The following is a 17,285-nucleotide window of genomic DNA, read 5'->3' as shown; positions in this document are numbered from 1 at the left end:
AACCAACAACTCATACCAATGGGCGTCCTTCAAGTGAAATCACTATCTCCCTATAGATCCAACTGCGTGTTGGTCTGTGTGCCCTATGTCCTATGGTACCATTCCTGAGTGTCTTCCATGAAGAAGGTCTCTTGTTCGCTAAACGTATGCTCGGGAACATTGAGGGATACCAACTCAGGCACATGTAACATAAAGTGCACTTGCCATGAGGCTGCTGGTTGAAGCTCTAGGGGGACAGGACAACAGGAACATTGTTGTGCCATGCTAGCTGTTCCTACGTGTGGCTTCCATTGCTTACACTGCTCGAGAGGCCTCCTTGAGAACAATGAGGGCAACAGTGGCTGCAGATTACACCGGCGTCACCAACATCGACGCAGGGACGGTATAAAGGGATACCACTATTTATAATTACGGCTGCATGGATTTATGCTTGCATCTACTTCCCAAGGGATCCTAAAAAAGGCTACTTTGTCAGGCTCTCACCACTTATTCCCAGGCTGGCCCAAAATAACAATAATCTACCTTTACCCCGTCCGTTTGTCCGACAGTGTGCCAGTGTTGTACCGTTGAGCCTCCCGGCGTTGCAATGCGAAGCAAACTTTCAGCTTTATTGACAGCAGTTGGCTGATCTTTATGAATTCATGTGGGTGCTGTTTGTGTGTGTGTGTGTGTGTGTGTGTGTGTGTGTGTGTGTGTGTGTGTGTGTGTGTGTGTGTGTGTGTGTGTGTGTGTGTGTGTGTGTGTGTGTGTGTGTGTGTGTGTGTGAGTGAGAGAGTGTTTTGCCAAGCCTCCCCTGACAACAGCAAACAAACTGCTGCAACAAATCCCATGATGCTCTTGGGGACCTTTGACCCCTTGTCATTGATACTTTACGTCTTATCTTTGGCTTCCTGCCCTGCCCATACTCCCAAGTTTATATTGTGCTCATTAAATACAGAGTCGCTCAATGGGCCACTGTTAGGCCTGTCATTGTGTGCAGAAAGGTGATTTCTTATTTCACCTGCAGATAGGAGAACGTGGGATAGTTTGAGGAAGGAGAGGAGGTGGCCGAGTGTGACATACCCAGGAGCATGAGTTGCACATTTCCAGAACAAGAGAAATTCATTGTCATTGCTTGCTGTAATGTTACATACCTTTTTACCGTTGGGATAAGAAATGCAAAGATATTGTACATTTAAATGTATTTATATATCTATACATATATAGATATCTAAATATAGATATAGGTAGATATCTAAATATAGATGGATATAAAGATATAGATATATACAAATAAATAAATATATACCTCTCTATATATATATATATATAGATGTATACATATAAACCTGTATACATTTTAACTTTTCAAAAATAAAATAATTTATTTGCTCAACTTAACAATTATTGGTTCCTTTAATTTTTATAGTGTAGTATTTCCTGTCTTCATAATCCCAAAGACTCTAGTTGTACACCATCATTTCTCCATCCATTAATTCCATGATTAATCGTTCCAATAATCAAGAGTAATCTGTCAAATATTAAATTATTCTTATCAGGACTTTCACCATTCCGGCTATTAATGAGCTGTTAACACCGGTGGCTGCTGAAAGGCGCTCTGCGTCCTGTACAGCGCCTGGCTTAGTTAGAATGAGATTAGTTTAACCTTGGGCCCGTGTGATTCTAACTACGCTTTGATTCCATGACTGAGCAATATGTCCCTGCTCCTCGTTGGAACCGGCTCATGAATCAGCCCCCGCCGTGGGGCCAGGAAGGCTTGTCAAGGGGCCAGTGGTGCATTGTTTTGGATTATTTGTTAATATGTTTGCTTTCCTTCCTTATTATTTTACAGCACGTTGTAACCCCTTCAACCATAGTGCTGTACAAATATAGATTGACGGGTGAGATCCGTACGAAGCGCTGTTGCGAAGTTCTCTCTGTATGCATGCACCTGTGTGTGTGTGTGTGTGTGTCTGTCTGTATGTAGAATTTTGTAAATATGTGTGTGTGTCTGTCTGTCTGTTTGTTAATGTATAGTGTTTGTGCGTCCAGGCGCGTGTGTTGGGTGTGTGTGTCTGTCTAAATGAGTTTGTAAAGGTGTGTGTCTGTCTCTATGAGTTTGCAAATGTGTGTGTGTGGAAGCGCATCTGTGTCTGCATGTGTGCGTCTGAGCCGTTATTCTTGTTCACGCGTGTGCGTGTCTGCGCGTGTGCGCGTGGGGACTGGCCCCGCCTCCCCAACAGGTGGACGTTTGTTGGCCTTATCAGGCGGGCCCCATTAATTAGTGTAATGAGTGTTGGTGCAGGCGTCGGGCCCCCGCTGAGTGCTGCCTTCAGCCCACTCAGTCCGTTTACCTTCCCTGATAAGTTTGTGAGCCGGCTAATCGGACACATTAATCACAGCGGCCACCCCAGCGCGCCACTCTGCTGTTTGTCTTTGCATTAAGGGCCGTTATCGGGCCCCGGGGCCGTCAGAGGGTGCGGTGAACCGGCAGAGCCCAGCTAACCTTATAGCCGCACACACACATATAGGATAGCCCTTTAATCGCTGTTGTTGAGCGGTGGATTGATGCGCTACAGCGGTCGGCCGGGCTGTGTTTATAGACGGGTCGCCGTGGCGATGAGCGGCGCGAGGCGTTTATTAAGGGTGGCATGGAAGTTGGGTGTTCTTTCCTCCGCTGATGTGCAACGGCTTCACCTTTAGGCTGGGAGGTCATTAGAGCATTTCAGGGCCGTGGTTACAGTCCAGTGCAGGTGGATCAGGAATTTCCCCTTGTTTACACGTCCAGTTTATAACATAAATAGCATAACATGCCGGAAGAACAGGAGAGACTGAACAAGTGCAAAACATCCCGCGACACAAGCTTATCTCAGACCTGACCTATTGGTCACCCAAAGACAGTTCATGCCTGAGCCGTACAGCATAATGGGGTGCGATTTTTAATATGCGATTTTTAATATGTATAGGTGGAAAATCAAATCTAATTGGGACTAGATTTGTGTGTGTGTGTGTGTGTGTGTGTGTGTGTGTGCGCGGGAACCTCTGGGACCAATGGAGCATGTTAAGGGCCACCCTGAAAAGGGCTCTGCTTCGCGAGCCCTTTGAAGACACTGAAGTCATTTCCCCCTATTGCTCCTCTCTGTGTCTCTTCTCCTATTGCTCCTCTCTGTGTCTCTTCTTTTCCTCTCTCTCTCTTTCTCTCTTACATATACACTGGCTCTCTCTTTCTCTGGCTATCTGATCCTCTTTATCCCCTCTTTTCTGTCTCTCTATCTCTGATTCACTCATCCTATTCTTCATCCCTTTTATCCGGTGGATCACTCCTTTAGCTCCGTGATTAGCATCCCAAAGACCCTCCTCCATGCATTTCCCCATGCTTTGAGGGCTATTCATGCTAATTGGAGGCAGGGTCCTTCTCTAAGTAGCTCTCAGCAGGTTTGTTTGTACACCTGGTGGGGGGGAGGGAGAGAGTGTCTGTGTGTCTCACATCCAACACCTCCCACACACACACGCGTGCACACGCACGCACACACAAACACATGCAGACACACACACACATGCAGACACACATGCAAACGCACACACACACGAACATGCACACACACACAAACATGCCCACACAAATAAATGCATGCATTCATACGCGCAAAAATGCACGCACACACACAAACCTTTTTGACACCCACACACACACCATCACACAGTAACAACAACCTTCCCTCTGGAGGTCCCAGGTGTGTGGTTGCCATGACACGACTCCAGCATGGCTGTCCAACAGTTGTCCCAGTGTATCGATGTGAGGTAACACTGTTTACCACCCCTGTTTGACTAGAAGAGCCCCTGTTGGGGACACAGGCACACACGCATGCACACACACATGAACACACAAATACACACACATACACACACACACACGGCACCAAGGTGGATCCCGGCTCCTCATGCAGATCTCCACTCCGTGGCTTGGCTTCAGGGTATTTGCATCATTATATGGTTGCAGGCCGTTGAATGATATACTGTTATTTTGAAGTGTGTGTTCCCCTGTTTATCTTAGCATGTGTGTGGGTAAATGTGTGTGTGTGTGTGTCTGTGGTTGTGCATGCGTGCGTGTTCAAGTTGATTGACACCAATAGGTAAAATGCACCTGAGGGTAACCTGGTAGCCAGCCAGCGTGTTTGTGTCCAATCCACTGAGAGCTTACGTATCTACCGAGGACAACATTTAGATGCACCGTCTCCATTGCTCAAACGTTCTGTCGGCTCCTAACACAGACTAAAACAGCCTTCCACTCGGGTGTCTGACTCTTCTGCGATCCCAATCAAAGCTACGCGTTGGCGACATTATCTGGTACTCGCCGTCTTTGGTCGGTAGCCTGTGGGCTCATACCAGCGGCGGCCTCCGTACGTAATCACACTCGCAGAGCGAGCGAGCGATCACAGAACACACTGTCCAATTAAGCCGCCGGCGCCGGGCCGCAGCTGTGATGAATAGAAAGGAGATCTAACCCATGTTTATTTTACCATTAAGGCTCCCGGAAAAGGAGGAAAGAATGGGAGGCGGGCGGGCAACGCTACGGCTATGCTACGGGTAGCTTCGCGCGGCACTGGAGGAGCAAATTGGATTGGCAACGCGGCGGCGGCTAGGCCCGCACTCGCAGCCTTAATGAGCGGCAACAAACAAATTGGATCGGAGGCGTGCAAATCCAACCGCCGTTTGATGAGTCGTGAGGAGCAGTGGGCAAATTGAATTCTCGACAATGTAGAGATGATGCGTGGGTATTGTGGGGGGGGTGGCTGTTCGATTGTTCCCCTGCTGTTCTCAGATACAATCTCTTCCTCTGCCTGGCCGTGTGCCGGGGGGGGGGGCGTAATCTCTTTTTGATGACCGCGTGGGGACATAATGGTACATATGGGGGGGGAAACAAAATCATCCCGCTCTCTTTTGCTTTTGTATCTCTCGCTCTATTGCTCGCTCTCTCGCTCTCTGCCTCGCTCGCTCGCTCTCTCTCGCTGTGCCTCGCTCTCCCCTGCAGAGACGAAGTCTGACAAACACGGGCTCCGGCTGTACAGTTGGCAGAGAGGGATGGCTTCGATTGAGCCATCCATGTGTGTTGATTCAGTAGATTACACAGATGATTGGTCATACGGATATACATGCTCCTCTGGGGGGAGAGGAGCATGTATACCCGTTGAATTCTCGAGGCTGTGCCTCTGTCATTTCCCATTCTGTTTTCAGGAGTTGTATTCTTTGATTTCGATATTTCTTCGATTGCTCTATGGTATTTTCAAAGGAGGTGGAATTGATTGAGAGGTCCATATTGACAATTGATCCACTAATTGTTAATGTTGATCCACCAATTGGAGATGTCGTGTTGGTAACTAATTGGTGTTTTTTTTGTCTCTTCCAGCTACCCATACAGTGAAGACAGCAGCCAGGGCAAGCAGTACATGCCCACCAGGTGCCCTGCGTGGTGCGACCGCATCCTGATGTCCGCCACTGCCAGAGACTTAGTTCTGAAGGTACCTTCCGTCACCACACAAGCGCTAAACAAGGCTGATACCATGGCCGTCCCATCGGTCCACTCGGTTTAGAGGGACGAATCGGGGGGTTCGCTGATCATTCCTACACCCGAGAATTATGTTAGCGTTTCCTCCAGGATTTTGTATTTCGAATAACAAATACATAACGCCTCGCCCTCCCCTGCCTCCGTAAGCCCCCAGATGGCGGGATGAGGCTCCTGTCTCCACAGTCATCTGGAGCGCTAAGCCACCGGTCCACACAGACAGTGTATATATCCCGCCTCTTATAGAGTTCCAGAGGGGCCCGGCGGCACCATGATGAGGACGACACTCAACCCGTAGCAAACGCTGCATTCGGGGGGGGGGGGGGGGCTATCGTTAACCCCGCCCAATCTGGTCGCCCCCTTGTCTCAACCAACCCCGCCCCCACGCCATCCGTCCACCCCGGATACGTCTCCACCTTCTGTACGGTGGAGTTAACTCTTCAGTAGCCATCCTGGTTGAGCTCTGGGTATGGTGGCTTGTCTGGGGTTCCAGCGCACCACTTCTGATTCAACCCAGACTATGTTAGACCTCTCCCCAAGGAACCGTCCTTTGAGTGTGTGAGGGGGAGGGGGGACCTGTGGGGGGGTTGAGGATTTGGAAACCCAAACCGGGTAAGATTTGAGACGGAGGATATAATCGTCCTTAATCCATTGACCATTAGCATTTCACTTCAGTTTAGAGACCCCCAGAGACCTCCAGGGCTTTTAGAGGTATTGGGAAATACAGCCAACTTTCCTCTGATGTGTTTGTGTATAGATGTGTGTGTGTGTGTGTGTGTGTGTGTGTGCGTGCGTGCGTGCGTTTGGGTGTTTGTCAGTGTGTTTGCACGTGCGCATGCATGTGTTCAGGCCAGGGCGGGTGGCTTTCTTTGTCTCTTACAAACACACAGTTCCTTCCTGGCCTTTGATCCACAACAACTCCAGGAATGGAGCGGGCTCTCTCCACCTCTGATGTAAGAGAAACTGGAACGAGGAAAAATCAAACGACAAACTGATAACATCCCTCATAGTATCCACGCCACTGTGACAGAATTCAGCAGGTTTGCATCAAAAAAAAAGGGTAATGCGCTGACTGCTATCCACACACAGCTGGGTCACTGTTTGCTCTCCCCTCCCGAGCACCGGCTAATTGCTAGTAATACAGCGGGGCAATAGCGGCGTCCCCGCGGCTAGCTCTCGCTCCCCACCCCCCCCCCCCCCCCCCCCAATCGCCTGACGATTGGCTGAGCCGCACACCAGTCCCGCGCAGCGCCACTACAGACTGTGGAGACACGCGCCCGTAAACAGCAAGCCCGGCGCGCACGACGGCCTCATTTATCATGGCACGCTCGGTTAACCCGCCATCATGTTATTTTCTGCTCGCCGAGCCCTAACACAGCAAAGGTTGTGCGCTGGCTGAGCCGCGCGGCGCCTAGCCCCCACTCCTCCCCGGTAATGAATGTTTAGCCGAGCGAGCGCTCCCGCTCTGCCGCCGAGGACCCGGGGTAATTTGTTTATCTGTCTAAAGATTATGCTGGCCGAAAACCCCCAAATAAAGAAGACGAAAAAGGCTCCAGTTTAATGGAAGGCGCTTGTAAATGATCAAGTGTGCCTTTGATGAATGGATCTTCCTTAGCTACGGGCTATGGGGGTTGGGTTGGGGGGGGGGGTGCACTGCCCGGACGTATAGACGGGGGGGGGGTCCCGGTGCAGGGCAGCACCAGGGGAAAAGGCGTAGCTGGCGTCACGGCGGAGGAGGCGACACCATCCGACCCGCTCGTAGCGAAGCGCCGTGACGTTCATTTAGATTTCTTTACGCTTCCTCCCCCCCAGCGCCTACGCCTGCAGCTCCTTCCTCTGCTCACCTCCTCGCTTCTCAGAGACCCCCCACTGCCTGCCCTGCCCGCCCCCAGTGTGTGTGTGCGTATGGTTTTGTGTTTGTGTGTATGCAGCTGTGGTTATGTGTTTGTGTGTGTGTGTTTGTGTGTGAGCACATATGTGGTTGTTTGAGCTCATGTGTGAGTTTGTGTGTGTGCAAGCAGGCTGGCTGTTTAAAAAGTCTTTAGCTCAACCAGAGATGTATGATTTATTCGGCCGTCCTCCAGATTCATGTCTCTGTGGGCAGCCCCCTGCGGGCTCTGCCAGGGGGGATATTGGAACCTGATTCTCACCGACAGGCTCTCACAGATCATGTCGGGGAGGGGAGGGGCCCGGGGCTCTCGGTCTTCCGGCAAATGGTCTTTGTAAATCACTACAAGGCTCCCTCTTCTATGGGTTGAGCGCGCAAGAAACGGCAACAGAGTTTCTTTGGTGTGTTTATTCAATTTAAGTCAACCCAGTCCGCCGCCTTTCTCTCCACCACCTGACTGGATGGTTTCCGATACAGGGAAACATTAGATATGCGTCACGGCAGAAAGGGCGTGACGTGCTACTTTTGCGGCGAGAGAGCCATGAATCATGGAGTGCACTTTTACAGCAGGTGCTCTTGCAGGTCCATGTAGTGTGTCAGCCTTGTAAATTAAAGTCCCGCTGAAAAATTTACGCTTGGCCACCTGTCAGTTTGTTTAATTTGAGTTCACCTGCAGATTAACCCTGATGCATTTTAACTAATGTGTGTTCCATCAACCTCTCTGAGAAGATGCCAGTCCGCATGAGAAATGGACTCGCAAATATTAAGAGCGAATGTCAGGGCGCATCGTTGAGGGAATCCATATACCTCTCGCTTACTGTTGTGCAGCCGTCAAAACTTTGCATTTGTGTTGCCAAAAGTATCTTCCAGACCATCGCATTGTCAGAGATATTGTCAGTGCATCTATTTTCTTGCTTGTAAACTCGGAAAAGGATTTCATGCTCTTAACCACATTAAGATCTGTGGCCCAAAGCAAGCAGCTAATCGCAGACAACAGACCTTTCTCTATCTTAAAGCCCCAATATAAACCGTGGCGCACTGTAGATACTTAGTCATGGATAATCCTGCTATCCGTGACTATGATTTGCAGTAACATCTCTTCAGTACACAACAAAGTGCAGCTTCTTAATGGCCTAGTGCACGTCTCCTAATGATTAAACAGTAAAGCATGAATCACATATTACCATGAGCACAGCACTGAGTCAGAGCACACAGAAGCATGTGTTAATAGTCATAATGCATTCATCCTTTAATTTGATACACGTCTGTTATCCAAAGTAATGCTGCCACTTTTCAGCCAGATGTACTAACACCGGTTTCTCAGTTCCTCTCGCACATCCGTGAATACCCACCAACAAAAATATTGGATCTTGTCGTTTGTCATATACAGCGTGTTACAACATAGTTTTTGTTATTCAGACTCCAGTCCAGACAACTTCTTCCATGGTCATTGTTGTTGTTATGTGCAATGCACAGCATGGTTATGGGTTGTAGATTAATGTATCTGCTATGATCTGTTATGATTTGATTTGATATTGTGTGTTTATTATTTCCTCTGAATTTGTCCGACTGGCTCCTCACTGTGACTTTCTCTTTGTTTCTCCGCAGCCAGAAAACGAGGAGCGGTCTATAGTCTACGATAACATAGGGCCCAATGTGTGCATGGGGGACCACAAGGTAACTCCAAAGGCTTGCCTCGCTCTCCTTCTGATTGAGGTGTTGTGTGTTGTGTGTTTCGTGTGTCTGTAGGTCTGCGATAATGGGTGCACTGTCCCTTTAAATTCACCCCAAAAAAAGATTGAGATATTATTCAAAGAAAATGGAAAATTTAAAGTGTTGGCCCTTTCTTTTTTGAATTCCATAACACAATTGTATTAAATGTTATTTTCTCAAATCGAGCATGGATAGGTAAAACGTTGCTCAACATTGGGAAGGATAATTACTTGTAACAAAATGTATATTATCTTTACAGTCCAAGCTGAGAAATGCCCATTTATCCAGACGGTCCTCATTATCATAGCTAATACCGTTCTGGTATTAAACGTTGACCATAAACGTATTAGCATTGGGCCCGTCCCCCCGGCTGCGTCTCCCAGTGCAGTAGCACGCCCCATCCAGCCCGCCCTGAGCCACAGAGACTCCTCTGACCGAGAGGACTCTTTAAAACCTGCTGCTGGATGTGGGGGGGGGGGGGGGGTGGTCTCTGGGAACCCGCCGGCCAGGCTTTCAGGGCGGCCGTGGTGTGGCGCTGACACTGTAGCAGCTGTGTGTCATGTGACCCCCCGGGGCGACGGGGCTGAGATCAACACGTTGCCTCTACAATCCCCCGGCGGCGGCCATGTCTAAAGAGACGTCCGATGTAGTTAGAGCCCGGGGGGGAGGATGCCCGGGGCTGCTCTGTGAGTTTAACCCGGGTGTCGCAGGGCCGCTGAGCGTGTGTGCGTGTGTTGGTGCGTGTGTGTGTCTGTGGAAGCGCACGTCAACTTGCTCTGGTCCCGCAGAGCATTGCATATCGCTCTGTAACGTGTGTGTGTGTGCGTGTGGGTGTGTGTGTGTGTTTCTGTGTGGTGCGTGTCTGTCTGTCTGTCTTTGCGTGTCTGTCTGTGTCTGTGCGTGTCTCTGTCTGTGCGTACGTGTGTTTGTCTGTACGTGTGTGTGTGTGTGTGTGTGTGTGTGTGTGTGTGTGTGTGTGTGTGTGTGTGTGTGTGTGTGTGTGTGTGTGTGTGTGTGTGTGTGTGTGCGTGTGTGTGTGTGTTCCGTAACTTTGTGGATTTCTCTCTCACTATGGTTCCTAATGTCTCTCTCTCTCCCCTCCAGCCTGTTTTCCTGTCCTTCCGAATAGCAGCGGGGGCAGGTAAACCTAATGCAAATAAGCACAAGTGTTGTGTGGTGCAGTGATGTCTTGGTAAATATCATTTATTTTTCTTTCTTTACACCTCTCTGCCTTCCTATCCTATCATTTATTTATTATTTAACATCCTGACACAATCATTCATTTATTCCTATATATTTTGGAGAGGTTTGTTCCACAAATTGCTTATTCGGCTCTTGGACTCGATTTGCGTTTGTGTTGAGAAAATTAAGTCAATCATGTTTTTATTTCATCCATCTTCACTAATTTGCCAACAAACTGTAAAGAAAGATGACACACTCTGAACACTTGGTTTATTATACACTAAAAAGCAAATGTCTTTGGTTGTTTTTCTGACCCAAGTTGAACGAAGACAATTGGGAATAAAACCTTTTATTTGCCCATTTTGGCAGGGAAATGGAGCCAAAAGGGGGAGAAGATATGCCGTGAAGCGCCTCTGTGAGAACCCAAGAGGAAACAACAACACACACAAACACACACGCACACACATACACACACACACAAACACGCACAGTAGCACTCTCACACAGACTCGCATTCTCACTCGCTCACACACACACAAACACACAACACTGACCTACACACACTGACCTAAACACACACACACAAAAGCACAGGAGTACAAAATGCACACACACACACACACACACACACACACACACACACACACACAATAAGAGAAAGGAGCCAACACTAGCGTGTCCAGCAGTGCTGAGCAGGTCGGACTGTTGGTCGTGTCTCTCCCTCCACACAAGCAGAACCCTGAGAATGTGGACTAGCCACCCCGCCAGCCTGGCTCCAGACTACACACACACACACACACACACATCGCTGACCTCACTGTTGCCATGCAACCCCATTCCCTTAAAAGAAAACCACACATCTATATTATCTATATGTTTAAAACTATACGGACGGACGGACAGACTTTGTTTTTCATGTCGTAACCTCCTTGCCAAAACTCTAAGTGGAGTCCCTCCCGACGCCATGGTTATTTTAGATTTTTATTTTGTCCGTTAAGGTATGCCTCTACGCATAGAAGCTGCGGTCCCGTTTGGTATCTTAAGATGTTTAAACAAAAGAAAAAAAAAAGTGGTATGTCTATTGCTAGGTTTATTTGTACACGGGACAGTATAACATAGATTTGTTAATGGTTTTTAAGTGCTTTTTATTTCCGACCCAAACTCTGAGGTCCTTCTGGTTAGAATCAAGAATGTTTTTTGAGTTTAATATCAACAGTTTTTTGTTTTTGTTCCTTTTTGTTTTTTAATGGCGTCGTTATTTTAAGTTTGAATTGCTGTCGTCGTCGTTGTTGTGGTTGTTTGCACACAACACTGCCATGCCTGACACATCGGTTTGAGTCTCATTTTATATACTGTACTTTTTAAAAAGAGATATAATTTATAATTCTTACCAAAATTGTTATGCGGAAGGTATGTCTAGAGACATGGGAGGGCAGGGTACGGGGGTGGGTGGGGGGGGGTGGTGTTCGCAGCTCCCCTCGGCCACAGCGACCTTTGAATAGTCATTACAAAGTGGTAGAGCGAGGGAGAGGGAGAATGGGAGAGGGAGAAAAGGAAACTTTTCAGCCCACATGATTTATAGCCTATCCAAGAATGTTTTAAGCAGTGCCATAGACCATGCAAGTAGGCCTATATAAGATAATATTTCACACATAGCAGTCTCACCTTATCTCACGTTTATTATTATTGTTGTTATTCTTACTCTAACTTATTTCTGCGTAATATATGATGGTTCGTAATGTGATATTTTACCTAGGCTTGGGTATTCCTTACAATGTAAACAGTTGTTTGTTTCTTTTTTTTGTTACTGCATTATGGTGCCAAGTATTGTACACAGAAAATGAAGTGTGTGAGAATTATCATAAAAATACTTAAGTCGAATGGATAAAGATTGTTTTGATTATAAATTGTTAAATAAGAACGCTAAACGCAGGGGGAAACCAGAAGGAAATGCTTTTCAATTTTGTATGTAGCCTTGGACAGCCCCTCTCTCATTGGTCGTGCGAGCATTAAACGGCTATAAGAGGACTGTTGATAAAACGCCAACGTCTCTTTTTATCGACTTAATTCACTACACTACAGAGTCCGCAGGCTCTTCCTTAGAATGATCCTTGATTTTATTTTATTTCTTCATCCCGCCTAAATCACCGCAAGTGAAAATTATTTTTCGTGCCTGTCGCAATATCTCTGTTGTCTTGACAGGCCTTTGGATGGTTTAGAAACTGCTTGTTTTTAATTCTGCTGGCCCTGATGTTAGGAGAGGCTGCTGTTGTTCTTCACTCCTCTTATAACGCAGATAGAGATTCTATTCTATTCCATTACAACCTCTACTGTTGGCAATGCAGTTCTCAAGCAATAAAACCATTAGAACTCCACAATGCCTGGTCGTCCTCTCTGTTGCTGCTCCGCTCCATGATGGCAGCTCGTAGGATGGCCACCACACTGTTGAAACCAAGTCCTAGCACCTACATGTCTGCCAAATGGTCAACATTGCTTTACTCTATTTTGTATGAAGGCCATTGTTATGTATGATAATAATCATCCCATACATATTCTATATTTAGACTTGTAGGCCTAACAGGCCTACCATAATAGACTTAACTTCCACACCCCTTCTATTTTGAGCAAAGGCCTGTTGGTAGCATATGCCTATAGGGTTATATTTGCTTATTGGCAGACTAAAAAAATGAGGTAAAATAAAATGCTAGGCCTACATTGACTGTTTTAATAATCTTTGTTTCAGTTTTCCTCTAAGTTCCTATTTAACCCAAATGGAAATTCATTGTTATTGTTAAAAGTTCAAGCTGGTGATGACAGGTGGCTAAGATCTTTGTAGATACTAACGTATTTGTAATTATTTTGATCAAGGTTCCGATCAAAGTAGGATTACCTATATGAACAGAAATATAAGTAGTATAGTTGTGCTATTAGTGCGTTGATTCTTCGGACTGCTTGGATATAAATATAACAATAAACAGGTTAGTCCTATTTAGAAATGAATATAACACAACTCCAATATGACCTACATGTAGGCTAAATATCTGTGGCCCTATTCATGCATTTTTAGGTTGAAATATAAAAAAACATTGTAAAGGTTCTTGAAGTACTCTATTTACATGTAGACCTTTCGTTCATATTTTAAGTGGAGTGTATCTTTCAGAATTGCGTCTTGTTTTGCAATAGCCTAATTAAAACACCTCGCATAATGTTGTCCTAAATTTCTAACGAAGTTGCTTGATTCGTTCAGATTCTGATTATTTTTTGTTACCAGTAATTATAGGCAACGATATTTCTGTATGCGTTTGGCTTTCAATAAACCATTAGAAATCAGAAATATCAAAAATGCTTGTTAAATAATTTATTCATAATACAAAGTGTTTTTTTCTTCCTATAACCTTGGCGGAAGCAATAATACTCTCTTTTTCCAACATAAACAAATGTCCAGTGATCTATTTCGGGCGGATGAGGTAAAACATAAAATCCATTAAATGATTAAAGGAAAAATGGTGTCGGTGGATGTCGTTAAACAAGCTTTTTACAATATTATTTACAACATTTGCGTCTATACAATGTGTGCCAGTACCGAATTTAGAATTGTGAAACTTAAAGAAAATCGGGCAATAGGCCTATAATTATTATTCTGCAATAACCAAACCAAAGCAGAGCATGGGGGAGAGGGGGGCATAAGCGCGTCAGCATGGCGGGAAACGGGGCTGCAACATTTCTGTTTCCATGGGTTCAACAACATAATTTACTCAGTAAAAAATATATACATCTCACTTACAATGTCCGTCTTTATAGGCTACAACCCAATTCACACCTATTTCCTCCAACCCCCCCATCTCCAAACCGAGCGCCATTCTCTGTGACTTTAAACGAAGTGATACCCTGGTTAGACGAGCTTTAGAAGCCTCCGAGGAGAGAGAAGAGAGAGAGAGCGTCTCTGTTGCACAGATCCACCACAGCACCATCACAACGTGTCCGAGCTGTTGCTGCACGGGCTGATCAGGGCCAGGTTGGTGGCCTTGTGCTTTTTTAGAAGTCTCGTGATTTTCTCGTCGTCGGAGTTGGGGTCCAGGGGCTTGTTGTACTCGTCGTCCTCCTCGTTGTCCGAGCTCTCCTTCATCTTCTCCGTTTCCGAGTCGTGCTTCTTTTTGGCCGTCGCCATCTCCGCGGCGTGCCTCTTCCTCCACTTGGTCCTCCTGTTCTGGAACCACACCTGTGGAGGGACGGCGGGTTAGTGGCTGGTGGACAAGATGCACACTCACGTGAACACACACACACACACACACACACACACACGCACGCACGCACGCACACACACACACGCACACACACATACACGGTAATACTAGGCCATTTACAGATTAAATAATAACCTATGCCTACTGTTCCAAAGATGTTATAATATACCTTCTTTCTAAACATAACTTGTAATTGGGGCTAGGCCTATTTATAGACCTAATATTGATAATAATAATCCTCATTATAATAATAATAATAATAATTGATTGAATTTATATAGCGCTTAGACACTCAAAGAAGCTTAACAGTGAAGCTTTACTCACCACCACAATTATCATCATTATGATGATAATTATAATATAAATGATAATGATAATGATTATTGTCATCAATAGCAATAGCCTACTATTATTATTAATAATAATCATAATAATAAGCCTAATAATAATTAAAAGCAAATAATAATAATAAAATCAAAAATTTGGCCTTGGTATAAACCAGTAAGACTGATTCAAGCGAATAACAAAGGTTTAGCACAATACGTGTCATTTCTGGCCTGTAAAAACAAAACACATCCTACATTTTAATCCCTGCTCCAATCAATTGGGATTCCAATAAAAAAAAAATGCTCCTTCAAACAATGCAGTAAAAACCAAACAACAACAATAACCAATGGCGGTGTGGGGGTCCTCACCTTGACTTGGCTCTCGGTCATCCCCAGGGAGTAGGCCAGCCGAGCCCTCTCCGGCCCAGCCAGGTATTTTGTCTGCTCGAAAGTCTTCTCCAGGGCAAAGATCTGCTGCCCGGAGAAGGTGGGTCTGGAGTGCTTCTTCTTGCCGTCCTTGTCGAGCATCATGCCGGCTTGAGCTGAACACCAGACAACAACACGGCGGTCACAGTTTGCTCTCAATCACAACACACCAGTCCAGCCACTGTATGAGTCTCTCTGTGGCTGTATCGCAGTAGGCTTACCACTATTACACACTTGTTAAAGGATTATATCTCTGGTTCAGATAGGCTTAACACATGCATTTTGCAAGTGACTCGTGTGGAAGTGTTTAGAAGCTCACAGGATAAGTTGGACGGGTAAATAAAAGCACTAGTTGTCTTTTTTACCCTAAATCTAAAATGTTCTGACTACAGAATAGTTAACATGCTCTATAAAACGAAAAAAAATTGCTGAGCCGAAAGGGTCCCAGACAGCTCATCTGGGCTTCCAGAAGGAAGGAAATAAAACGGAACTTACATGGACACTGAACCCGAGGGTCCCTCCAGGGGTTCTGCATGACTCCGGGCCAGAATATGGGCGCCCTCCCGGGCAGCTCCGTGAGGGGCTTGGGGTACCGCGTCACCGGGTTGAAGTACATCCCTGCGGTGGCGGCGGTCAGGCCATTTATCCGGGGGAAGCCGGTGAGCAGCTGCCCGGCCGAGGTGATGGGTCTCCCCAGGATGTCGCTAATTCCGTGCGGGGTGCCCATTGGCAGGTGCGAGTTTAGTGTGCAGGTGAGCGAGGGTGCCTTGAAGCCCCCTGCGGCGGGGTGACCCTGCAGCGTGTAGGGGAACAGCGACGTCTTCATCTCCGTCATGTTGTGCAGGGCGGCCAGCGGCGCGCTGCCCAGGACGAAGGCGCCCTGCTGCCGGTTACCGTCCATCTGCCCGACCGCTAACATTTGTGGACATGAACCGAACAAATTCGCCCGGATATATATAAATATATATATATATAGATATATATAGGCGAGAGAGCGATATATGTATATATATATATATATGAGTTTTTAAAAGCAGCGCTCAGCCTTGTGATGACGAGCGCATAAAGAGGCCAAACTCTTCCCGATCGTCTCTCCAAAAGTATCCCCGATGAAGTAAAGCCGCTGGAACCGGGGGTGGAAACTACAGGAAAAACTTCTCAGAGCTGGTGGTACTTCTGTGCGGGTTGAAAAACGAGTCTCCGTGTGTGTGTATGTGTGTGTGTGCGTGTTGTCAGCCTGGGGGGATCGCCGCGTGCAAGGTCCACCGGCGAGGAGTCCACTCGGAAGTCCCCAACAAGCGGATGATGTTTTGTTTTTTTGGTTTTGATGGTGACCATAAGGGTCGTCTTTCTTGGTAAATTGACTCCACTGCTATGCACTGAGTGAAAGCCTGGATGCACTGATAACAGCGCGGCCACCTTGCACGAGCTTGCTCTCCATTGGCGGATGTTGAGTGAGACGGCGCGCTGATTGGACGAGGCGGGCCGAGCACATTTGCATGCGCGTCCCGCGGACAAAAAGCCCCCCAGTCTATTAAGATCTTAGTGCGCCCCTTCTAATGACGCGTCGCATGCTGCAGGAATCATTGTTTCAAGATCTGACCAAAAGATAGATTTACATGATGAGCCATTACGGCTGACAATGAAAGGGGTCTGTATTAAACTGGAGACGGATAGAGAGGATGAGGGATGGTTCCGTTGTTTTCTAACGACTTGATGAAGATGGGAGATCAGATTGTTGCGCATTTTAAAGATCCGTAGGATTACTAGTGAAAAACACATGCTGTTTATTTTGATTTGTGTCTTTAATAAATAGTTGTATCTTTCATGTTAGGCGATAATTCTCAGCCTACACCGTATTTTTAAGCTTCATATTGGTTAAAGTAAACTGCATTAAGCCTTTTATTACCACAATTATAATCTATTTTAGGATAGGCCTACTTTACACAGATGGTCAATTAATA

General features: G+C 46.5%; 2 protein-coding genes across 3 annotated transcripts in view; one reads left to right on the top strand and one right to left on the bottom strand.

The window, feature by feature from the left end:
* inpp5a (inositol polyphosphate-5-phosphatase A) overlaps positions 1-11,745 on the top strand; it is a 120,521-nt gene extending 108,776 nt beyond the window's left edge. The window contains exons 13-16 of one of the 2 annotated variants that reach the window (XM_079730804.1): positions 5,387-5,498; positions 9,039-9,107; positions 10,248-10,335; positions 10,695-11,745. In XM_079730804.1, the coding sequence (XP_079586930.1) occupies positions 5,387-5,498; positions 9,039-9,107; positions 10,248-10,328 (262 nt within the window). In that variant the 3' untranslated portion in view covers positions 10,329-10,335; positions 10,695-11,745. Of the gene's footprint in view, positions 1-5,386; positions 5,499-9,038; positions 9,108-10,247; positions 10,337-10,691 lie in introns of both variants that reach the window. The other variant, XM_079730805.1, reaches the window with a different exon arrangement.
* Positions 11,746-14,295: 2,550 nt separating this feature from the next.
* nkx6.2 (NK6 homeobox 2) lies at positions 14,296-16,240 on the bottom strand (the record flags this gene model as incomplete). The annotated part of the gene is made up of 3 exons (XM_079730729.1): positions 14,296-14,544; positions 15,265-15,437; positions 15,817-16,240. 3 exons carry the CDS (start codon positions 16,238-16,240, stop codon positions 14,296-14,298), a joined length of 846 nt encoding a protein of 281 aa, XP_079586855.1.
* Positions 16,241-17,285: the final 1,045 nt, after the last annotated feature.

Source organism: Pollachius pollachius (genome assembly GCF_949987615.1).
Source record: "Pollachius pollachius genome assembly, chromosome: 2".
Taxonomy (NCBI): Eukaryota; Metazoa; Chordata; class Actinopteri; order Gadiformes; family Gadidae; genus Pollachius; species Pollachius pollachius.
Note: the sequence above shows the minus strand (reverse complement) of the source record. Positions and strands in the feature narration are given on the sequence as shown.